The sequence below is a fragment of the Pan paniscus genome, chromosome 20 (assembly GCF_029289425.2).
Source record: "Pan paniscus chromosome 20, NHGRI_mPanPan1-v2.0_pri, whole genome shotgun sequence".
Classification (NCBI taxonomy): Eukaryota; Metazoa; Chordata; class Mammalia; order Primates; family Hominidae; genus Pan; species Pan paniscus.
Genome location: NC_073269.2, coordinates 26,175,564 through 26,201,343, shown reverse-complemented (window position 1 = coordinate 26,201,343; position 25,780 = coordinate 26,175,564). Strand labels below are relative to the sequence as shown.

The window sequence follows — 25,780 nt, the reverse complement described above, 5'->3', positions numbered from 1 at the left end:
AGGCCAGCAGCTTAAGCAGCAGCAGTAGGAGCCCATCTTAGGCCGGGCTCCTAGGGTCCACCTCAGGTGCATGTCTCCATGCCAGCAGGTGGAATGTGGTGGCATCATGGGGCAGGGAGAGAGCTGCACACAGGGCTGGGCTGCCACAGGCTCAGCAGAAACAGTAAAATAATCAAGTGCTGCACACTACACCTTTGCCCACTACTGCTGCCACCACCTATAATGTTTAAATAAACATCTTTTAGAGGGCTCATGTAATCCTTTATCAAGATAAGAACTCCCTGGCGGGGCATGGTGGCTTATGCCTGTAATCCCAGCACTTTGGAGGCAGAGGTGGGCGGGTCACCTGAGGTCAGGAGTTTGAGACAAGCCTGGCCAACATGGTAAAACTCCGTCTCTACTAAAAATACAAAAAATAGCCAGGTGTGATTGCCAGCACCTGTAATCCCAACTACTTGGGAGACTGAGGCAGGATAATCGCTGGAACACAGGAGGCAGAGGCTGCAGGGAGCTGAGATTGAATTAAATTCTTTTTTTTTTTTTTTTTTTTTTTGAGATGGAGTCTCACTCTGTCACCCAGGCTGGAGTCCAGTGGCATGATCTCGGCTCACTGCAACCTCTGCTTCCTGGGTTCAAGTGATTCTCCTCAGCCCCCTGAGTAGCTGGGATTACAGCCATGCACCACCATGCCTGGCTAATTTTTGTATTTTTAGTAGAGATGGGGTTTCATCATGTTGGCCAGCCTGGTCTTGCACTCCTGACCTCAAGTGATCCACCCGCCTCAGCCTTCCAAATTGCTAGGATTACAGGTGTGAACCACCATGCCCAGCCTGAATTTAATTCTTTTAATTAGAATGCTTTCAAAATTTCTCAGTGTGGAATATTCAAAGCCAAACTTATAATATCCTCAGGAAGCCTTATACCTAGAAGTTAGATGGAGTTGTCAGAAAGAGGAGTTGTCTAAACCACTAATCAATAAATTTTTAAGTATAAAATAAAATCTTAACTAGTGAATCAACAAAAAAAATCAAGTTCATACTAACAATAAAAGTTAAGAAAGTTGATGGATGGCATATATTGATTGGTAAAAGTTTTAGACACTGAAAGCTCCAAGGCCAGTAGAATATCTAGGGTAGGTGCAGTGGCTTATGCCTGTATCCCAGCACTTTGGGAGGCCAAGGCAGTCGAATCACCTGGGGCAAATCACCTAAAGTCGGGAGTTCAAGACCAGCCTGACCAACATGGAGAAACCCCTTCTCTACTAAAAATACAAAAATATAGCCAGGTGTGGTGATGCATGCCTGTAATCCTACTACTTGGGAGGCTGAGGCAGGAGAATCACTTGGACTGGGGAGGTGGAGGTTGTGATGAGCTGAGATCGCACCATTGAGCTCTGGCCTAGGCAACAAAAGTGAAACTGCATCTTAAAAAAAGAAAAAAAGAAAAAAGAATATTCTTGATCACCCAGTTAGAGCAGGTAGTCAGATAGTAATGAGTGGGGTAAGGTAGAGACCCTGGGAATGTGCCCCAGGAATGTCAGGTGATTATCAGGTGGTCAGCTCAGGATTGACAAATGGTCTCAGCTGGTACCAGGGAGGGGGAAACCTCCTAAACACAGAACACATCCTGAGCTCAGGGGCAGCAGCTGTTTCATAAAATCTCAAATATTGGGCAAGACACCCAAGCATGCACACTGAGAGGCCAAATATTGGAGTTTAACTGGTATATGACGTTTCTCTGGCACTTGATCTCTCAAGTCACACCCTTGGTTCTTTCCCAAGGGTACTTTTTTTCCTTTCAACAACCCCCCACTTATGCTTCAAACCCACTCTTCATCTCTGGGCTGGATTATTTCTTTTGAGAATGGAAGAACCAAAATCACTGCAAACCTATATGGACCAGCCATTAGTAACACAGTAACGGTGATGAATGATTTATTTTTTATTGCTGGCAATTTATTAACTTCTCCAAATTAAAAATAAAAACTGATTTACATTTGAGAGTCTATTGTTTATTATATGAAGCTTTTCATGTCTTCAGAAATAATTGTCAATTCTTTTTCCAAGGATTAACAATTAACAGGTAGTTGTAACAACATTGCTGTGTTTATATCTCTTCAGATTATTAGATGCGAATAAGTTTTTATAAACAGAATTCTCTGAGGTAGAATTTCTCATATTTTGCAGCCCACAAATCAACATATCCCAAGATAGCTGTGAATTTGGGAACTGCAAGAACTGAGTTCAGATTTGTTCACCCTGGAAATTACAGAGGCAACTTTGCTACCCTTTAACCTTCTGTTGAAGGGCCACTGAGAAGCTGTTAATTTCAACCTGCAAGAGTTTTACCATTTTAGGGTTAGCACTGAAAATAAGAAAAAGGCAATTTTCTTATATTCACCCTATGTAATTAAGTGATAGTAATAGTTACCAAAACAAAGCAAAATGTGAATGGTGACTATTCAGACCATCTGCTCTATCTTCTCTGGATTCCCTGAAGTTTCTAGATTTCTTTTTGAATTCAATAGTATTATGATGTTAATTCTGTGCTTTTGCAATCTACAATATGAGTTCCAGCCAGGAAGTAGAGTTGAAGTTTTTTGTTTGTTTGTTTGTTTTTAATTTGTTTGTTTGTTTGTTTGTTTGAGATGGGGTCTCACTCTGTCACCAGGCTGGAGTGCAGTTGTGTAATCTTGGCTCACTGCAACTTCCACCTCCTAAGTTCAAGTGATTCTCCTGCCTCAGCCTCCCGAGTAGCTGGGACTACAGGCTCCCGCCACCATGCCCAGCTAATTTTTTGCATTTTTGTAGAGACGGGGTTTCATCATGTTAGCCAGGATGGTCTCAATCTCCTGACCTCGTGATCCACCCGCCTCGGCCTCCCAAAGTGCTGGGATTACAGGCATGAGCTACCGCGCCAGGCCTAGAGTTGAAGTTTTTTGAACTAATCACTGTTGGTAAAGCCTTTCCCTCCTGCACAATTTTTAAAGGTAGATTTGGCCAGGCATGGTGGCTCATGCATGTAATCCCAGCAATTTGGGAGGCTGAGGCAGGTGGATCACTTGAGGTCAGGAGTTCAAGACCAGCCTGGTCAACATGGTGAAACCCCATCTCTACTAAAAATATAAAAAGTACTTGGGTGTGGTGGCAGACGCTTTTAATCCCAGCTACTTGGGAGGCTGATGCAAGAGGATCCCTTGAACCTGGGAGGCAGAGGTTGCAGTGAGCTGAGATCATGCCACTGCACTCCAGCCTGGGTGACAGAGCGAGACTACACCTCAAAAAAAAAAAAAAAAAAAGGTAGTTTTGATCAGTGATTAGTGCTACCCTGCCAGAAATGTGCAGTTTAAAGACAAGTAAATGAATTGGCTAAAAGCATAACTACTAAGTAGTGAGGTCACAGCAGGATCACTGCTGATTCCATTTTCTCCCTTCGGATATTTTCAAGCCTTCATACTCTGTTTCAATGTAACATTAAGAGCATATAACCTGAAGAACAATTCATGTTTCAGCTGTTTCTAGAAGTTATACTTCATTATTGGAGCAGGGGAAAGCAATTTGAAAAGTGTTATTAATTAGCCAATTTAATCTAAATTTCGCCAGAAACTCTTTAAATTCCAAATATAGGGTCCACTTGCTATGCAAATTTAGATCGTTGTTCTTATTATAATCTAGGCAAAGATGTACAAAAAAAAGAAGATAGCAGCTATTTGGATGAAATAAAAATAAAAGATGATTTGGGGGACAGGGTCAAGAGGGCCGAATAAACAGTTCCAGTCTGCAGCTCCCAGCGAGACCCATGCAGAAGACAGGTGATTTCTGCATTTCCAACTGAGGTACCCAGTTCATCTAACTGGGACTGGTTAGGCAGTGGGTACAACCCATGGAGGGCGAGCAGAAGCAGGGTGGGGCATCGCTTCACCCACGAAGTGCAAGGAGCTGGGGGACCTCCCTCCCCCAGCCAAGGGAAGCTGTGAGGAACTGTGCTACCCGGCCAGGTTACTATCCTTTTCCCATGATTTTTGCAATCTGCACATCAGGGGATTCCCTGGTGTGCCTACACCAGCACAGCCCTGGGTTTCAAGCACAAAACTGGGTGGCTATTTGGGCAGACACCAAGCTAGCTGCAGGAGTTTTGTTTTGTTGTTGTTGTTTGTTTGTTTTGTACCACAGTGGCATCTGGAACCCCAGCAAGACAGAACCCTTTACTCCCCTAGAAAGGGGCTGAAGCCAGGGAGCCACGTGGTCTCGCTCAGCAGGTCCCAATCCCATGAAGCTCAGCAAGCTAAGAACCACTGGCTTGAAATTCTCACTGACAGCACAGCAGTCTGAAGTTGACTTGGGACGATCGAGCTTGGTGGGGGGAGGGGCATCCCCCATTACTGAGGCTTTAGTAGGCAGTTTTCTAGTGCTAAGGAGGCTGGGAGGATTTGTGGGCTGCCAAAATATGGCCAGACTGCTTCTCTAGATTCCTCCTCGCTGGGCAGGGCATCTCGGATGGAAAGGAGACAGCCCCAGTCAGGGGCTTACAGACAAAATCCCCATCTCCCTGGGACAGAGCACCTGGGGGAAGGGGTGGCTGTGGGCACAGCTTCCATAGATTTAATCCTGACTGCTGGCTCTGAAGAGAGCAGGTGACCCTGACAAGAGGGATTCTCCCAGCACAGCACATCAGCTCTGCTAAGGGACAGACTGCCTCCTCAAGTTGGTCCCTGACCCCTGTGCCTCCTGACTGGGAGAGACTTCCCAACAGGGGTCGATAGAAACCTCATACAGGAGAGCTCCGGTTGGCATCAGGCTGGTGCCCCTCTGTGATGAAGCTTCCAGAGGAAGGAGCAGGGAGCAATTTTTGCCATTCTACAGCCTCTATTTGTGATTCCCAGGTGAACAGGGTCTGGAGTGGACCTCTAGCAAGCTGCAACAGACCTGCAGAAGAGAGGCCTGTTAGAAGAAAAACTAACAAACAGAAAGCAACAACATCAACATCAACATAAAGGACCACCACACAAAAACCCCATCCAATGTCATCAGCCTCAAAGATCAAAGGTAGATAAGTCCATGAAGATGAGTAAAAACCAGTGCAAAAACACTGAAAATTCAAAAAATGAGAATGCCTCTTCTCCTTCAAATGATCACAACCCCTCTCCAGCAAGGGCACAAAACTGGATGGAGCAGGCTGGGTGCAGTGGCTTAAGCCTGTAATCCCAGAACTTTGGGAGGCCAAGGCTGAGGCAGGTGGATCACTTGAGGTCAGGAGTTCAAGAGCAGCCTGACCAAGATGGTAAAACCCTGTCTCTACTAAAATACAAAAATTAGCTGGGTACGATGGCAGGTGCCTGTAATCCCAGTTAATTGGGAGGCTGAGGCAGGAGAATTGCTTGAACCCAGGTGGCAGAGGATGCAGTAAGCCAAGACTGCACCACTGCAATCCAGCCTGGGCGACAGAGCGAGACTCTGTCTCAAAAAAAACAAACAAACAAAAACTGGACGGAGAATGAGATTGACGAATTGACAGAAGTAGGCTTCAAAAGGTGGGTAATAACAAACTCCTCTGAGCTAAAGGAGCATGCTCTAACTCAATGCAAGGAAGCTAAGAACCTTGACAAAAGGTTAGAGGAATTGCTAACTAGAATAATCAGTTTAGACAGGAACATAAATGACCTGATGGAGCTGAAAAACACAGCATGAGAACTCTGCGAAGCATACACAAGTATCAATAGCCAAATCAATCACGCGGAAGAAAGGATATGAGACTGGAGATTAACTCAATAGAATAAGTCGTGAAGACAACATTAGAGAAAAAATAACAAAAAGGAATGAACAAAGCCTCCAAGAAAGATGGGAGTATGTGAAAAAACCAAACCTATGATTGATTGGTGTACCTGAAAGTGATGTGGATAGTATCCAGAAGTTCCCCAACCTAGAAAGACAAGCCAACATTCAAATTCAGGAAATAAAAAGAACACCACTAAGACACTCCTCGAGAAGAGCAACCCCAAGACACAAAATCATCAGATTCTCCAAGGTTGAAATGAAGGAAAAAATGTTAAGGGCAGCCAGAGAGAAAGGCCAGGTTACCTACAAAGGGAAGTCTATCAGACTAATAGCGGAACACTCTGTAGAAACACTAAAAGACAGAAGAGAGTAGGAGCCAATATTCAATATTCTTTTTTGTTTGTTTGAGACAGAGTTTTGATTATTGCTCAGGCTGGGGTGCAATGGCACGATCTTGGCTCACCATAACCTCCAACTCCTGGGTTCAAGCGATTCTCCTGCCTTAGCTTCACGAGTAGCTGAAATTACAGGCGCACGCCACCACGCCCGGTTTTTGGGCTCACGCCTGTAATCCCAGCACTTTGGGAGGCCAAGGAGGGTGGATCACCTGAGATTGGGAGTTCAAGACCAACCTGGCCAACATGGTGAAATCCTATCTCTACTAAAAATACAAAAATCAGCTGGGCATGGTGGCAGGCATCTATAATCCCACCTATTCTGGAGGCTGAGGCAGGAGAATCACTTGAACCTGACAGGCAGGGGTTGCAGTGAGCCAAGATCATGCCACTGCACTCCAGCCTGGGCAACAGAGCGAGACTCCATCTCAAAAAAAAAAAAAAAAAAAGCAAAGAAAAGAATTTTCAACCCAGAATTTCATATCCAGCCAAACTAAGCTTCGTATGCAAAGGAGAAATAAAATCCTTTACAGACGAGCAAATGCTGAGGGATTTTGTCACCACCAGGCCTCCCTTAGAAGAGGTCCTGAAGGAAGCACTAAATATGGAAAGGAAAAACCGGTACCAGCCACTGCAAAAACACATCGAACTATAAAGTCCAATGACACTATGAAGAAACTGCATCAACTAATGTGCAATATAACCAGTTAGCATCATGATGACAGGATCAAATTCACACATAACAATATTAATTTTATATGTAAATGGGCTAAATGCCCCAATTAAAAGACACAGGCTGGCAAATTGGATAAAGGGTCAAGACTGCGCTGTATGCAGGAGACCTATCTCACATGCAGAGAGACACATAGGCTCAAAATAAAGGGATGGAGGAATATTTACTTACCAAGCAAACGGAAAGAAAAAAAAAAAGCAGGGATTGCAATCCTAGTCTCTGATAAAACAGACTTTAAACCAACAAAGATCAAAAAAGACAAAGAAGGGCATTACATAATGGTAAAGGGATCAATGCAACAAGAAGAGCTAACTATCCTTAATATATATGCAGCCAATACAGGAGCCCCCAGATTGATAAAACAAGTTCTTAGTAACTTACAAAGAAACTTAGATGCCCACACAATAATAGTGGGAGACTTTAACACCCCAGTGTCAATATTAGACAGATAACAAGATGGAAAATTAACAAGGATATTCAGGACTTCAACTCAGCTCTGGACCAAACGAACCTAATAGACATCTACAGAACTCTCCACCCCAAATCAACAGAATATACATTCTTCTCAGTGCCACATAGCACTTATTCTGAAATCAACCACATAATTGGAAGTAAAACACTCCTCAGCAAATGCAAAAGAACTGAAATCATAACAAACAGTCTATCAGATGACAGTGCAATCAAATTAGAACTCAGGATTAAGAAATTCACTCCAAACTGCACAACTACATGGAAATTGAACAATCTGCTGCTGAATGACTACTGGGTAAATAATGAAATTAAGGCAGAAATACCAGTGCCTGCGATTGCAGGCGCACGCCGCCACGCCTGACTGGTTTTCGTATTTTTTTGGTGGAGACGGGGTTTCGCTGTGTTGGCCGGGCTGGTCTCCAGCTCCTAACCGCGAGTGATCCACCAGCCTCAGCCCCCCGAGGTGCCGGGATTGCAGACGGAGTCTCGTTCACTCAGTGCTCAATGGTGCCCAGGCTGCAGTGCAGTGGCGTGATCTCGACTCGCTACAACCTCCACCTCCCAGCCGCCTGCCTTGGCCTCCCAAAGTGCCGAGATTGCAGCCTCTGCCCGGCCGCCACCCCGTCTGGGAAGTGAGGAGCGTCTCTGCCTGGCCGCCCATCGTCTGGGATGTGAGGAGCCCCTCTGCCTGGCTGCCCAGCCTGGGAAGTGAGGAATGCCTCTTCCCAGCTGCCATCCCATCTAGGAAGTGAGGAGCGTCTCTGCCCGGCCGCCCATCGTCTGAGATGTGGGGAGCACCTCTGCCCCACCGCCCCATCTGGGATGTGAGGAGTGCCTCTGCCCGGCCACGACCCCGTCTGGGAGGTGAGGAGCGTCTCTGCCTGGCCGCCCCGTCTGAGAAGTGAGGAGCCCCTCCGCCCGGCAGCCGCCCCGTCTGAAAAGTGAGGTGCCCCTACGCCCGGCAGCCACCCGGTCTGGGAAGTGAGGAGCGTCTCCGCCTGGCAGCCACCCCATCCGGGAGGGAGGTGGGGGTCAGCCCCCGCCCGGCCAGCCGCCCCATCCGGGAGGCAGGTGGGGGTCAGCCCCCGCCCGGCCAGCCGCCCCGTCCGGGAGGGAGGTGGGGGGACAGCCCCCGCCTGGCCAGCCGCCCCGTCCAGGAGGGAGGTGGGGGGGCCAGCCCCCGCCTGGCCAGCCACCCCGTCCGGGAGGTGGGGGGTGCCTCTGCCCGGTCGCCCCTTCTGGGAAGTGAGGAGCCCCTCTGCCCGGCCACCACCCCGTCTGGGAGGTGTACCCAACAGCTCATTGAGAACGGGTCATGATGACAATGGCAGTTTTGTGGAATAGAAAAGGGGGAAAGGTGGGGAAAAGATTGAGAAATCGGATGGTTGTTGTGTCTGTGTAGAAAAGAGTAGTCATAGAAGACTTCATTTTGTTCTGTACTAAGAAAAATTCTTCTGCCTTGGGATCCTGTTGATCTATGACCTTACCCCCAACCCTGTGCTCTCTGAAACATGTGCTGTGTCCACTCAGGGTTAAATGGATTAAGGGCGGTGCAAGATGTGCTTTGTTAAACAGATGCTTGAAGGCAGCATGCTCGTTAAAGAGTCATCACCACTCCCTAATCTCAAGTACCCAGGGACACAAACACTGCGGAAGGCCGCAGGGTCCTCTGCCTAGGAAAACCAGAGACCTTTGTTCACTTGTTTATCTGCTGACCTTCCCTCCACTATTGTCCTATGACCCTGCCAAATCCCCCTCTGCGAGAAACACCCAAGAATGATCAGTAAAAATAAAAATAAAAAAATTAAGGCAGAAATAAAGAAGTTCCTTGAAAGCAATGAGAACAAAGAGACAAAGTACCAGAATCTCTGGAACACAGCTAAAGCAGTGTTAAGAGGAAAATTATTGCACCAAATGCCCACATCAGAAAGCTGAAAGGATCTAAAATCAACACCCTAACATCACAATTAAAAGAACTAGAGAAGCAAGAACAAACAAATTCAAAAGCTAGCAGAACACAAGAAATAACTAAGATTAGAGTAGAACTGAAGGAGATAGAGACACAAAAAACCCTTCAAAAAATCAATGAATCCAGGAGCTGTTTTTTGAAAACATAGACTGCCAGCTAGACTAATAAAGAAAAGGGAGAAGAATCAAATAGACACAATAAAAATGATAAATAGGATATCACCACTGATCTGACAGAAATACAAACTACCATCAGAGAATACTATAAACACCTCTATGCAAATAAACTAGAAAATTTAGGAAAAAATGGATAAATTCCTGGACACATACACACACCCTCCCAAGACTAAACCAGGAAGAAGTCAAATCCCTGAATAGACCAATAACAAGTTCTGAAATTGAGGCAGTAATTAATAGCCTACCAACCAAAAAAAGCCCAGGACCACATGGATTCACAGCCAAATTCTAAAAGAGATACAAAGAGGAGCTGGTATCATTCCTTCTGAAACTATTCCAAACAATGGAAGAAGAGGGACTCCTTCCTAACTCATTTTATGAGGCCAGCATCATCCTGATTCCAAAACCTGGCAGAGACACAACAGAAAAAGAAAATTTCAGGCCAATATCCCTGAATAACATTGAAGTGAAAATCCTCAATAAAATATTGGCAAACCAATTCCAGCAGCGCATCAAAAAGCTTATCCACCATGACCAAGTCGGCTTCATCCCTGGGATGCAAGGCTGGTTCAACATATGCAAATCAATAAAATAATCCACCACATAAACAGAACCAATGACAAAAAACACATGATTATCTCAATAGATGCAGAAAAGACTGTTGATAAAATTCAACACCCCTTCATGCTAAAAACTCTCAATAAACTAGGTATTGATGGAACATATCTCAAAATAATAAGAGCTATTTATGACAAATCCATAGCCAATATCATACTGAATGGACAAAAGGTGGAAGCATTCACTTTGAAAACTGGCACAAGACAAGGATGCCATCTCCCACAACTCTTTCGTTTTTTGAGACAGAGTTTCACTCTTGTTTCCCAGGCTAGAGTGCAATGGCATGATCTCGGCTCACCACAACCTCTGCCTCCTGGGTGCAAGTGATTCTCCTGCCTCAGCCTCCCGAGTAGCTGGGATTACAGGCATATGACAACATGCCTGGCTAATTTTGTATTTTTAGTAGAGACAGAGTTTCTCCATGTTGGTCAGGCTGGTCTTGCACTCTCAACCTCAGGTGATCCACCCGCCTTGGCCTCCCAAAATGCTGGGATTACATGAGTGAGCCACTGCACCTGGCTCCTCCACTCTTATTCAACATAGTATTGGAAGTTTTGGCCAGGGCAATCAGGCAAGAGAAATAAATAAGGGGTATTCAAATAGGAAGAGAGGAAGTAAGCTTGTCTCTGTTTGCAGATGACATGATTGTATATTTAGAAAACCCCATCATCTCCACCCAAAAGCTCCTTGAGCTGATAAGTAACTTCAGGAAAATCTCAGGATACAAAATCAATGTGTAAAAATCACAAGCATTTGGCTGGTCATGGTGGCTCATGCCTGTAATCCCAGCACTTTGGGAGGCTGAGGCAGGTGGATCATCTGAGGTCAGGAGTTCAAGACCAGCCTGGCTAACATGGCAAAACCCCATGTCTACTAAAAATACAAAAATTAGCTGGGCATGGACGCATGTGCCTTTAGTCCCAGCTACTCGGGAGGCTGAGGCAACAGAATCGCTTTAACCCAGGAGGCAGAGGTTGCAGTGAGCCAAGATCATGCCACTGCACTACAGCCTGGGTAACAGAGTGAGACTCTGTCTCAAAAAAAAAAAAAAAAAATCACAAGCATTTCTATACACCAGCAATACACAAGCAGAGGGCCAAATCATGAGTGAACTCCTATTCACAATTGCTACAAAGAGAATAAAATACCTAGGAATACAACTTACAAGGGACGTGAAGGACCTCTTCAAGAAGAACTACAAAACACTGCTCATGGAAATAAGAGAGGACACAAACAAATGGGAAAAAATTCCATGCTCATGGATAGGAAGAATCAATATCATGAAAATGGCCATACTGCCCGAAGTAATTTATGACTCATTGCTATTCCCATCAAGCTACCATTGACTTTCTTCACAGAATTAGAAAAAAACTACTTTAAATTTCATATGGAACCAAAAAACGAATCTGTATAGTCAAGACAATTTTATGCAGAAAGAACAAAGCTGGAGTCATCACGTCACCTGACTTCAAACTATACTACAAGGATACAGTAACCAAAACAGCATGGTACTGTTACCAAAACAGATATATAGACCAATGGAACAGAACAGAGACCTCAGAAATAACACCACACATCTATAACCATCTTATCTGCCACAACCTTGACAAAAACAAGCAATGGGGAAAGGATTCCCTTGTTAATAAATGGTGCTGGGAAAGCTGGCTAGCCATATGCAGAAAACAGAAACTGTACCCCTTCCTTATAACTTATACAAAAATATACTCAAGAAAATTTAGAGACTTAAATGTAAAACCCCAAACCACAAAAACACTAGAAGAAAACCTAGGTAGTACCATTCAGAATATAGGTATGGGCAAAGACTTCATTACTAAAACACAAAAGCAACTGCAACAAACGCCAAAATTGACAAATGGGATCTAATCAAACTAAAGAGCTTCTGCACAGCAAAAGAAACTATCATCAGAGTGAACAGGCAACCTACAGAATGGGAGAAAAATTTCGCAAGATACTCATCTGACAAAGGTCTAATATCCAGAATATACAAGGAACTTAAAAAAATTTATAAGAAAAAAACAACCCCATCAAAAAGTGGGCAAAGGATATAAAGAGACATTTCTCAAAAGACATTTATGTGGCCAAAAAACGTATGAAAAAAAGCTTATCATCACTAGTCGTTAGAGAAATGCAAATCAAACCACAATGAGATACTATCTCATGCCAGTTAGAATGGCAATTATTAAAAAGTCAGGAAACAACAGATGCTTGTGAGGCTGTGGAGAAATGCTTTTACACTGTTGGTAGGACTGTAAATTAGTTCAACCATTGTGGAAGACAAGGTGGCAATCCTTAAGAATCTAGAACCAGAAATACCATTCGACCAAGCAATCCCATTACTGGGTATGTACCCAAAGGATTATAAATCATTATACTATAAACACACATGCACACATATGTTTATAGCAGAACTCTTTACAGTAGCAAAGACTTGGAACCAACCCAAATGTCCATCAATGATAGACTGGATAAGAAAATGTGGCACATATACACCACAGAATACTATGCAGCCATAAAAAAGAATGAGTTCATGTCCTTTGCAGGGGCATGGATGAAATTGGAAGCCATAATTCTCAGCAAACTAACACAGGAACAGAAAATCAAACACCACATTTTCTCACTCATAAGTGGGAACTGAACGATGAGAACACATGGAGACAGGAAGGGGAACATCACATACTGGGGCTTGTCAGGGTGTGGGGGGCAATGGGAGGGAGAGCATTAGGACAAATACCTAATTCATGTGGGGCTTAAAACCTAGATGATGTGTTGATAGGTGCAGCAAACCACCATGGCACATGTATACCTATGTAACAAACCTACATGTTTTGCACATGTATCACAGAAATTAAAAAATTTAAAAACATAAAAAATAAAATCATCTATATATTTTTATACATATATATATATATATATACACCACGATTTGAACCCCGTTGAAGACCAATTTTACACAAAAGTCCCCTAATTAACATTGTTTCTAGGATATAAAAACTTGTGCATACATTGAGGACATTTTGCAGAAACAAAAATCCTTACAAAACTCTGTTAATTCCAATATTACAGTTTGAAATTAGCCTGCACTGACAATAACTTAAAATAAGTAAACAAAATTTCCAAACTTAGTAATAAAATATAAAAGTAATTTTAAAAAACTGAAGCAAAGATAATTGTTATAAAGACAGTACCATATATCCTACATAATAGAGTATTTCTAGTTGTAGTTTTTTTTGTTTGTTTTTTGTTTTTGTTTTTTTGAGACAGAGTCTCACTCTGTCTCCCAGGCTGCAGTGCAGTGGTGCTATCTTGGCTCACTGCAACCTCCACTTCCCAGGTTTAAGCAGCTCTCCTGCCTCAGCCTCTCAAGTAGCTGGGACTACAGGCGCATGCCACCATGCCTGGCTAATTTTTATATTTTTAGTAGAGCTGTGGTTTCACTATGTTGGTCCAGCACCAGCTGGACCGCAGGTGATCCACCTCAAACTCCTGACCGCAGGTGATCCACCCAACTCAGCCTCCCAAAGTGTTAAGATAACAAATGTGAGCCACCGCACCTGTCCTGTATATTTCTTTAATTTGAAAACTGTCAAAGATGTCTACACTCAAAGAAAAATCTGGAATAGTCTTCATATTCTCTATCCAAGGCTTCTTTGAAGAGCTCAACAATAGGATGTGTGTTGCCTTCCATTTATATAGCAAAGATGGAAGCAAAAAAAAATGGCAAAAAGTAGAATATTCAGAAGAATATTGAAATACTAAAACTAGGAAACTTTTCAGAAATAATTTGGGTTTTTGCCTACTTGAGGTCACAACTTACCTGATTAATATTTTCTGTGTGTCTGTGTGTGTGTCCATATGACTGAGTTCTTATAGCCTTAGTACCCTTTTAAATTGACAAATGGTCAATTTAAAATTCCTTAAATTGCATTCAGGAAAATAAAAAATTTAGGCTTGGAGGCTGGGCGTGGTGGCTCACGCCTGTAATCCCAGCACTTTCGGAGGTGGAGGTGGGCAGATCACTTTAGGTCAGGAGTTCGAAACCAGCCTGGCAAACATGGTGAAACCCATTTCTACTAAAAATCCAAAAAATAGCCAGGCATGGTAGCTCACACCTGTAGTCACAGCTACTCGGGAGGCTGAGGCAGGAGAATCGCTTGAACCCCGGAGGCAGAGGTTGCAGTGAGCCAAGATTGCACCACTGCACTCCAGCCTGGGCAACAGAGCTAGACTCCATCTCAAAAAAAAAAAAAAAAAAAAAGGGCTTAGAGGCTTTAATTCGCTTAATATTTCCAGAATCTGCATAATGCGCCTCACAGAATATTCCAGGAAAACATTTTTATTAGAATCTACTAAAATTTCTAAATAGATTCTTTAGGGATTGGATTTTAAGAAATATTTGTCAGGCATGGTGGCTCACGCCTGTAATCCCAGCACTTTGGGAGGCCGAGGCGGGCGGATCAGGAGGTCAGGAGATGGAGACCACGGTGAAACCCCGTCTCTACTAAAAAAAAATACAAAAAAATTAGCCGGGCGCGGTGGCAGGCGCTTGTAGTCCCAGCTAGTCGGGAGGCTGAGGCAGGAGAATGGCGTGAACCTGAGAGGCGGAGCTTGCAGTGAGCCGAGATTGCGCCACTGCACTCCAGCCTGGGCGACAGAGTGAGACTCTATCTCAAAAAAACAACAAAAAAAACAAAAAACAAGAAATATTTAATACTCTAGGTAGATACCTGAAATACTGTAAAACTCAATACATTCATTCTTCCAGAGTGTTCCTAGCATTTATAAGATGTCCAGAATAATATTTGTAGAAAATAAGCCTAACTGTATTTAGAAATGTATGTAGAAAATTATGGTATTTTGCTAAGCAGGTATATTCAGGATAAATGCATTACAAAATTCTTGCTGGGCACAGTGGCTCATGCCTGTAATCCCAGCACTTTGGGAGGCCAAGGCGGGCAGATCACTTGAGGTCAGGAGTTTGAGACCTGTCTGGCCAACATGGTGAAACTCCATCTCTACTAAATATACACAAATAAGCTGGGTGTGGTAGCGCATGCCTGTAATCCCAGCTACTCAGAAAGCTGAGGTAGGAGAATCACTTGAACCCAGGAGATGAAGGCTGCATTGATCCGAGGTTGCACCACTACACTCCAGTCTGGGTGACAGTGAGCGTCTCAAAAAAACAAACAAACAAAAAAATCTATGAATTTGTTTTAAACTATATGGTGAAATCGACTCCTAATTTTTATCTTTTTTTTTTTTTTTTTTTTTTTTGAGATGCAGTTTCACTCTTGTTGCTCAGGCTGGAGTGCAATGGCATGATCTCCACTCACCACAACCTCTGCCTCCCGGGTTCAAGCGATTCTCCTGCCTCAGCCTCCCGAGTGACTGGCATTACAGGCATGAGCCACTACACCCAGCTAATTTTTGTATTTTTAGTAAAGACAGGGTTTCTCTGTCAGGCTGCTCTTGAAATCCCAACCTCAGGTGATCCTCCCACCTCAGCCTCCCAAAGTGCTGGGATTATAGGCATGAGGCATTGCGCCTGGCCTAATTTTTACTTTTTAGATACATAAACTAGTCGACACATAAACTATTTTAAATTTGTTCCCCTTTATTAGTCCTTTCAGTTTGTTATGTTTGGTACTAGAACATCCAGTTTCACAGCATCTGCTGCTTTGGGGGCTCTCAATTTGCTCATTCATTCATTCATTCATTCAGAGAAGTTTTGCTCGTCGCCCAGTTTGGAGGGCAATGGAGTGATCTCGGCTCACTGCAACCTCCTCCTCCCAGGTTCAAACGATTCACCTGCCTCAGCCTCCCAAGTAGCTGGGATTACAGGAATGCACCACACACCCAGCTAATTTTTGTATTTTTAGTAGAGACGGGGTTTCACCATGCTGACCAGGCTGGTCTTGGGACTCCTGACTTCAGGTGATCCACCCGCCTCGGCCTCCCAAACTGCTGAGATTACAGGCCTGAGCCACCGTGCCTGGCCGCAGTTTTTTATACAGCCTAGTTCTTCTCCCCCTCTCAGTTTTTAAATCGTTCTTTCTCCATTTGAACCTAAACCATATAAGCTCTACAAATTACCCTTCAATACTAACATACACTTGAGAACCACTTTTCTGTCAACTTCCCTTCCCCATCCCTCTAGTAATTTGGAATACTAATAGTGTAATTTTTACCTAAAACTGTAGTCAGTAAACGCTGCAAAGTGGTTAACTATCGTTCACTACAGATCCAAGCAGTATACATTGATTTTATCAACTAGTTAATACAAATTTCTTTAATAATTATTGCAGTCCATATTAGTCCATTTTATGTCTAATGCTAAGTCTTGCTGAAATACCTCCTCTTAACTTACACTTGCCCTAAAATATTTTTCATTTGTTTAAAAAACTTTAAATTATCTCTGGGTTACATTTTTTTCCCTGCAGATGTCTCTCCTGCTGATCACCTTCCTCCTCCTCTAATTTGCTGTCTCTCTGGACAATGTGAAGTTTGACCTGAGCTCCCCTCCTCACACCCTGTATGCATGTTCTGTCTCTGGGTCTTCTGCTGTTGTGTTCCGCTCTCGTTTTGCTTGCTGACTCCACAGAGAGTTTGTGTCCTGGTGTCCACAAAGAGTGCACGTCGAGGTCAGGAGCTCGAGACCAGCCTGACCAACATGGTGAAACCCATCTCTACAAAAAATACAAAAATTAGCTGGGTGTGGTGGTGAGCACCTGTAATCCCAGCTACTTGGGAGGCTGAGGCAGGAGAATTGTTGAACTGGGGAGGTGGAGGATGCAGTGAGTCAAGATCATGCCACTGAACTCCAGCCTTGGCAATACAGCGAGACTCCATCTCAAAAGGGGAAAAAAAAATCTAATTTCAAAGATGGTTCCTGGCCAGGTATGGTGGCTCACGCATGTAATCCTAGCACTTTCAGAAGACAAGGTGGGTGGATCACTTGGGGTCAGGAGTTCAAGACTGGCCTGGCCAACATGGTGAAACCCCATCTCTACTAAAAATACAAAAATTAGGTGGATGTGATGGCGCAGGCCCATAATCCCAGCTACTTGGGAGGCTGAAACAGGAGAAGCACTTGAACCCAGGAGGTGAAGGTTGCAGTGAGCCAAGATATTGCCAGTGCACTCCAGCCTGGGCAACAGAGCAAGACTTCATCTCAAAAAAACAAAAACAAAGAAACAAACAAAAAAATGGAATACAAAATGATAGTTTCTAACAAAATTGATATTTACCACACTTTGTGTAAGAATCTAATAGATTTTTCCAGCCAGGCACAGTGACTCAATCCTGCAATCCCAGCACTTTGGGAGGCTGAGGCGGGCAGATCATCTGAGGTCAGGAGTTTAGACCAGCCTGGCCAACAGGCTGAAACCCCATCTCTACTAAAATACAGAAATTAACCAGGCGTGGTTGCGGGTGCTTGTAATCCCAGCTATTCAGGAGATTGCGGCAACATAGGAGGCAGAGGTTGCAGTGAGTCAAGACTGCATCACTGCACTCCAGCCTGGGTGACAAGAGCAAGACTCCATCTCAAAAAAAAAAAAATACATAAAGATTTTTCTTTTACAGACAAACAATGCTAAGTGATGTAATTCTCTCACCCAGGAAAAACGTGTGCCTCTTATTTTATCAATCCAAAAGTTATATTGATAAGCAAATTCCCCAGTTAAAACCACTTTTTCAGTGCATTAAAAAATAAACTTTCAGCCAGGTGTGGTGGCTCACTCCTGCAATCCCAACACTTTGGGAGGCCAAGTCACTTTGCGCGAATCACCTGAGGTCGGGAGTTTGAGACTAGCCAGACCAACATGGAGAAACCCCGTCTCTACTAAAAATACAAAATTAGCCAGGCGTGGTGGTGCATACCTGTAATCCCAACTACTGAGGAAGCTGAGGCAGGAGAATCGCTTGAACCCGGGAGGTGGAAGTTGTAGTGAGCAGAGATCGTGCCACTGCACTCCAGCCTGGGCAACAAGAGTGAAACTCCATCTCAAACAAAACAAAACAAAACAAAACAAAACTTTCTCATTAGAACCTTCAAAGTACCATGTGAAATGAAGACAACAGTGAGAAAACTGTTGCCATAACACAGTAAAAGAAGTACTGTAGTTCACTGTAATGCATACAACCTTGGAATACACATAAGACAAACAAAACAGGATAAGAAACAAGAGAAGCAAAATTTCTCTTTAAATTCATTAAGAGTCAGCTTTGCAGCCTGGACAAAAATGCCTTCGCCACATGAAGATTTCTTCACCATGGATATTTTTCATCTCTGACTTGAAAATACAAACTAACTCCAGCAGGAATATTTATGGCTTATTACGGAGCGTCTGTGACACAGGAGGAACTTTCATATTTGTTTGCTACATTTATATATAAAAACATCCTCATGACTTATGAAGTCTCCCTAGTACTTACCTGAACAAATTGACTCAATTAATAAATTTACTTGTCACTTATAAAAGTGAAAAGAAGCAATAATTTTTTAAAAATGCTTATATAGGGTTCTCCAGTTAATAAAATGGAATGCCCTAACTAAATAAAATGTAAATACACTATTTTAAAATTATATCTAAAAATTATCTTGTGTGCATTACTCAATTTTATAAAATTTATTATAATCTCTGACCAGCTCACATAATGAATACTTCATAAACTATACAACAAAAAATATATAAAACGCACAAAAAAATTAAGGGCCTAGCATGAGTACCAGGCAAATAAGTACAGAGAATTTGCATGGGGAGATTCTGAACTATAGCCATAAAATTTTACAGTAATAAAAGAGTATAGATTTGCTTTCAGCATTTTTGAGGTTTTTTGTTTTCTAGTATATTAGCAACCTTAATAAAATGATTCTTTTTGTTCCAATATTACTCTTTTCTTCAAAAAAATTAGGGGTATTCACACAAAGACACTTAATAACTGTATAATTTTCTTACATCTAAGATTTATCTTTACAGCCACACATGTGTACATTTAACTCTATGTAAATCAAAACTAAGTCTGTGTGTGTTTGCAGGCAGAGAGGCCAAATGTTCAAATAAAAATATATTACAAATAATTGAAAATATCTATTTAAGACTCAGAAATGAGTTTATTTATACTTATATATAAATTTTTATACCACAAAAATAACCATGCAGTCAATAGCAATTTAATTGTACACTTTAAAATAACTAAAAGTGCATAATTGAGTTGTTTGTAAAAGATAAATGTTACAAGTAATGGCTACATAATTTACCCTGATGTAATTGATGTAATTATTACATATTGTATGCCTGTATCAAAATATGCCAGATTTGCATAAATATATACACATATTATGTACCCACAAAAAAATAAGAAAAAAATTTAAATATCAAAAAAAGGATAAATATTTAACCTATGGGAACAATATTAACTTATCTGCCAGTTAAAGCTACTGGCAAAAGAGATTACTAGAGATGCTATTCCACTATGTTACTAAATAGCATACTGCTACCTTCATTTAGCTACACCCTTGAGTAACGTGGGATAGGTTAAAGTTGATAGCATAATAATGCTTCATTAAATGCACAATAGTCTTAACATGGTAAAAAATAAAATCAAATTTACACATAGTTTAAAAATTTTGAAATATACTGCATTTTATAATATAAAAGCTCAATCACTAAAATGATTTACAATTTTATTATAAATTCGCTTTTAACTAAAAAATATTTTCTATCACTATAATACAGAGGCATATTACTCTGAACATCGACCTCATACATCACTCAATAAGTTAACCACAAAGAGCCTCTCCACTTAGATTTTCATCAAGCATCTTACATTTTAATGTCCTTACTTTTTTACAGAAGAGGCCATAATTTCCACCTAATGAGTCTATATGTGATGCAGCAATAATTGATCACATGCTTTCACATGTGAATAGGAACAATGAAACAGCATGAAGTAATTTGATACTTGAATTATATCATAATTTGCTTTTCAAAAATTTTATATATATACATATTTTTAAAAGCATACTTTGGGCTGGGTGCAGTGGCTCATGGCTGCAATCCCAGCACTCTGGGAGGCCAAGGTGGGCAGATCACTTGAGATGAAGAGTTTGAGACCACCCTGGACAAAATGGTGAAATCTCATCTCTACTAAAAATACAAAAAAAAAAAAAAAAAAATTAGCCAGACATGCTGGTGTATGCCTGTATTCCCAGCTACTCAGGAGGCTGTGGCAGGAGAACTGCTTGAACCTAAAGGTCGAAGTTGGCAGCAAGCTGAAATCGTGCCACTGAACTCCAACATAGGCAACAAAGTGAGACTCCATCTCAAAAAAATAAATAAATAAAAAGTACACTTTGAATATAACTTTGCAAAATATCTTCCACTCTTTTAAAAGTTATATACAAATAATTTAACAACTTTAGTTTTAGATTATTTTCTATACTCAGCACTTTAGTGTAATGTCTCAAGTGTTTGTGTCTTAGTTGTTTCTACTGTAAATTCTGATATTCATGTAGACTTTTCTATGTATTAAATATCATATTCTATGTATTTAATACATGTATTCAATATCATACATATCTATGTATGATATTTATGTAGACTTTTTAAATTCAATTTTGAATTAAATATTTTTATACATATGGCCATATGCAAAAATATATGTTAATATAAACTCTCCAGTGTTTTCTGAGGTATAGTTTTTGGGGAAAAAAAAGTTTTTCCAAATTTATTACACTTGCTGGATTTTTCTCCAATATAAATTTCTGATGTTGAACAAAGTTGGTGCAACTGCTTCAGGGTTTTCCTCTAGTATAAAATGTGTATAACAAGATCTGTGATACAAGTAAATGCACTATAACCCTCTTTACATTTGTAATGTTTTTCCTCAGACTAGTCTCATTCACTTTAAAGGATGATATTTTCTACAAGATTGTTTGACAGTAATTGCACTTACAATGCTCTTATTAAGTATCAACTCTCTGTTGTTAAGATGTGAACAGATTTTAATGGCTTTTCCACATTTTTTAAATTTGTATACCTTTTTTCAGGTATAAATGCTTTTCTATGCAATAAGATGTGAGCATTGGTTAAAACGAGTTTTGCCACATTCTACACATTTGTAAGGTTTCTCTCTACTATGAATTTTCTTTTTATTTATTTATATATTTTTTAGACAGAGTCTTGTTTTGTCATCCAGGCTGGAGTGTAGTGGCGTGATCTCAGCTCACTGCTACCTCTGGCTCCCAGGTTCAAGCAATTCTCCTGCCTCAGCCTCCCAAGTAGCTAGGACTACAGGCATGTGCCACCACATCCAGCTAATTTTTGTATTTTTAGTAGAGATGGGGTTTTACCATGTTGACCAGGCTGGTCTTGAACTCCTGACCTCGTGATCCACCCGCCTTGGCCTCCCAAAGTGCTGGGATTACAGGCATGAGCCACCATACCTGGCCTATGAATTTTTTCTTTTTTTTTCTTTTTGAGATGGAGCCTGGCTCTGTCACCCAGGCTGGAGTGCAGTGGTGTGATCTTGGCTCAGTGCAAGCTCCACCTCCGGGTTCAGGCCATTCTCCTGCCTCAGCCTCCCGAGTAGGTGGGACTACAAGTGCCCACCACCACGCCTGGCTAATTTTTTTTTTTTTTTGTATTTTTAGTAGAGACGGGGTTTCACCATGTTAGCCAGGATGGTCTCGATCTCCTGACCTTGTGATCCGCCCACCTCGGCCTCCCAAAGTGCTGGGATTACAGGCATGAGCCACCACACCCATCCTATGAATTTTCTTATGTTGAGTAAGTCTTGAAGACCGGGTAAAAGCTTTGGCACATTCTTCACATTTGTAAGGTTTCTCTCTAGTATGAATTTTCTTATGTTGAGTAAGTCTTGAGGACCGATTAAAAGCTTTGCCACATTCTTCACATTTGTAGGGTTTCTCTCCACTATGAATTTTCTTATGACTACTAAGGTTTGAGGAGTGGGTAAAAGCTTTGTCACATTGTTTACATTTGTAGGGTTTCTCTCCAGTATGAATTTTCTTATGTTGAGTAAGTCTTGAGGACCGGTTAAAAGCTTTGCCACATTCTTCACATTTGTAAGGTTTCTCTCCAGTATGAATTTTCTTATGTTGAGTAAGTCTTGAGGACAGGATAAAAGCTTTGCCACATTCTTCACATTTGTAGGGTTTCTCTCCAGTATGAATTTTTTTATGACTGTTAAGGTTTGAGGACTGCTTAAAGGCTTTGCCACATTCTTCACATTTGTAGGGTTTCTCTCCAGTATGAATTCTCCTATGGCTAGTAAGGTGTGAGGACCGGTTAAAAGCTTTGCCACATTCGTTACATTTATAGGGTTTCTCTTCAGTATGAATTCTCTTATGTCTAGTAAGTGTAGAGGAATAGGTAAAAACTTTGCCACATTCTTCACAATTGTAGGGTTTCTCTCCAGTATGAATTTTCTTGTCTTGAGTAAGTGTTGAGGAACAGGTAAAAACTCTGCCACATTTTTCAAATTTGTAGGGTTTCTCTCCAGTATGAATTTTTTTATGTCGAGTAAGTCTTGAAGACTGGTTAAAAGCTTTGCCACATTCTTCACATTTGTAGGGCTTCTCTCCAGTATGAATTACCTTATGTTTAGTAAGAGTTGAAGACCAGTTAAAGGCTTTGCCACATTCTTCACATTTGTAGGGTTTCTCACCAGTATGTATTCTCTTATGGCTAGTAAGGGTTGAGGACCGGTTAAAGGCTTTGCCACATTCTTTACATTTGTAGGGTTTCTCTTCAGTATGAATTATCTTATGTTTAGTAAAGGTTGAGGATATGCTAAAGGTTTTGCCACATTCATCACATTTGTAGGGCTTCTCTCCAGAATGAATTCTCTTATGGGTAGTAAGGGTTGAGTACCTGCTAAAGGCTTTGCCACATTCTTTACATTTGTAGGGTTTCTCTCCAGTATGAATTCTCTTATGGTTAGTAAGGGTTGAGTAGTGGTTAAATGCTTTGCCACATTCTTCACATCTGTAGTGTTTCTCACCAACATAAATTCTCTTATGGTTAGTAAGGGCTGAGGATTGATTAAAGGCATTGCCAAATTCTTTACATCTGTAGGTATTCTCTCTAATATGAATTTTCTTATGTTGAGTTAGTTGTGAAAGCATGCAAAATGGTTTGCCACATTTTTTACACTGGAAAGGTTTCTTTCCAGTATGTCTTGTCTTGTGTCTATCTGCATTTGAAAATGCATAAAAGACTTTTACATATATATCACAGTGATACATTTTGCTCTGGGTAAGTGTCAAACATTGGTTAAGTCCATTATAACCTCCTTTGTATAGCTTACAATCACCTACAGTTTTATAGCCTTTTCTTAATTGTAAGTTCTCATGTCCACGTTTATCGTATCTCCTCAGTGTCACTTTTTGGAAAGAATCTTTTATGTCTTGCTCTGGCCAAAAGTCTTCAGCAAAATGAGAACACACAACTAAAATAAAATTAAAACAACAAATTACTTCACTTACTAGACTCAGATATATATACGTCACAAACAAAACCTCTAAAGTTATAAAAACTACGTAAGCAACACAGCATAGCAAAATACCAGATTCTAATTTCTTCATAAACATATAAATATAACAAAGACATACTAACCAAAATATATTAGTGGATAATTTATCAATAAGTTATATGTGTGCAACGCCCCAGGTGAGTACAATGCAAAGAGTCACATAGAATGAAAAACATTTCTGTTACGGTTACCCAACACAGCTCTTCCTGTTCCCCAATAAAACACAGTGCCTTTGGAAGTAAATTGCCAGCTCCTGGTTTTGTTTTTAAAAGACAAGAAATATATTGGCACATACATCTTTATTTCTGGCTTCTAGGATATTACCAGATGCTGGATTTAGCTTCCCACAACATAAACTGCTGAAAGAAATGGTGGTATACTTTGGTCAGGCACGGTGGCTCATGCCTGTAATCCCAGCACTTTGGACGCCAAGGCGGGCAGATCATAAAGTCAGGAGTTCGAAACCAGCCTGGCCAACATGGTGAAACCCTGTCTCTACTAAAAATACAAAAAATTAGCTGGGCATGATGGCAGGCACCTATAATCCCAGCTACTCAGAAGGCTGAGGCAGGAGAATCACTTGAACCCAGAAAGTGGAGGTTGCAGTGAGCTGAGACCGTACCACTGCACTCCAGCCTGGGCAACAGAGTAAGACTCTGTCTCAAAAAAAGAAAAAGAAGGAAAGAAAGAAAGAAAGAAGAAAGAAGGAAAGAAAGAAAGAAGAAAGAAAGAAAGAAAAGAAAAGAAAGAAAGAAGAAAAGAAAAGAAAAGAAAGAAAGAAAGAAGGAAGGAAAGAAATGGTGGTATACTTCACAATGAGAGTTTGAGTCTGCTGAGACCAAAGGTAAATGTTACAGGAGTGGAGTGACTGCAGTACCACAGACAGGGAACAGGTGTAGCAAGTGATTACTGACTATTAGGATGATACATGAATACACTTCTTTAAAAAATAAAAACAAAGTTTCAGACAAGACACATCCTAACTACATATTTGAAAGACTGCCAGAATCTCTAACCAAGACAACTGATTTCAGACTATGCCAGGAAAAAGCTGCATTATCAAGATTGTGAGAGATAGCTTTTTTTAAATGTCCAAATCTCAAAGATTACAATGTATACAAAATATTAGGGCACCATGGCCCCATCAAAAAATTTATAAAATTTTTAGAAAGCAAAACCATTAAAAAATAGAGATGTAGAGATCATTTTTTAAAATTTAAGATAAATTGAATAACACTAAATGAGTAAAATAGGAATATAATCTACTACTGAAAATCAGAAAAATGATAACAAAAATATTAAAATTATCACAAAAACAAAATTGTGGAGATAAAAAATAAATAACTGAAAAATTATAAAAGTAAAAAAATATTAAAATGAAGCTCAATGAAGTAGGATACACACAGAAGATATTTATAACAAAACATATATAAGCACAATTGTAAAAGTCACAGACAAGAGAATCTTGGAAGCTGCAAGACAAAAGTGATGTGTCACTTATAAGCATAGTCTCATATAATAATCAGTGAATTTGTCAGCAACAATATTGCAGGTCAGAAGTAAACTGTGTGGTATTCTCAAAGTTCTGGGGGGAAAAAACAGCTGTTAAGTGAATATAATACAGTCAGCAAAACTGTCCTACCAAATACAAATTAAAACACATTCCAAAATAATCAAATCCTGAGAAAATATATTGGCACGGTATATACTCTACATATACCCTATATATCAAAGATGCTGAAAGGAGTTCCTGCTGCTGAAAATAACATGATACAAGAAAACAACACATAATCATATAAAAATACCTAACTTTCTGGGAATGATATGCACATACACAAAAATCAACTTCCTTAAAATTCTTTATTCTATTTATTTCCTTAGAATTATTCCTTAGAATATTTTTATTCCTTAGAATTATCATAATGGTGTACAAAACATTTTAAATTATTATCTAAAAGTTGAAAGATAAAAGCATAGAAATTATTCTAGAAATCTGTTAATGAATATACAACATAAAAAGATAATTAGTAACATGAATAACAAAGTTGAGGGCCGATGTAATGAGG

At 40.9% G+C, this 25,780-nt stretch overlaps 1 protein-coding gene and 2 long non-coding RNA genes across 5 annotated transcripts in view; 1 reads left to right on the top strand and 2 right to left on the bottom strand.

Annotated features, from left to right (window-relative positions):
* Nucleotides 1-1,803: 1,803 nt before the first annotated feature.
* Nucleotides 1,804-6,009, bottom strand: LOC134729615 (uncharacterized). The gene is made up of 2 exons (XR_010110866.1): nt 5,882-6,009; nt 1,804-4,925 (listed from the first exon to the last, which is right to left on the bottom strand). It is a non-coding gene; the product is annotated as an uncharacterized LOC134729615 (long non-coding RNA).
* A 2,200-nt stretch (nt 6,010-8,209) lies between these two features.
* On the top strand, nt 8,210-20,312 carry LOC129394786 (uncharacterized). Its single transcript, XR_008622153.2, has 2 exons — nt 8,210-8,314; nt 16,595-20,312. It is a non-coding gene; the product is annotated as an uncharacterized LOC129394786 (long non-coding RNA).
* The window catches only part of ZNF429 (zinc finger protein 429), a 38,042-nt gene continuing 31,511 nt past the window's right edge, over nt 19,250-25,780 (bottom strand). For all 3 annotated transcript variants that reach the window (XM_034945660.3, XM_034945659.3, XM_063600071.1), the window contains one exon: nt 19,250-23,630. In XM_034945660.3, coding sequence (XP_034801551.2) covers nt 21,832-23,630 — 1,799 coding nt within the window. In that variant the 3' untranslated portion in view covers nt 19,250-21,831. The remainder of the gene's footprint in view (nt 23,631-25,780) is intronic.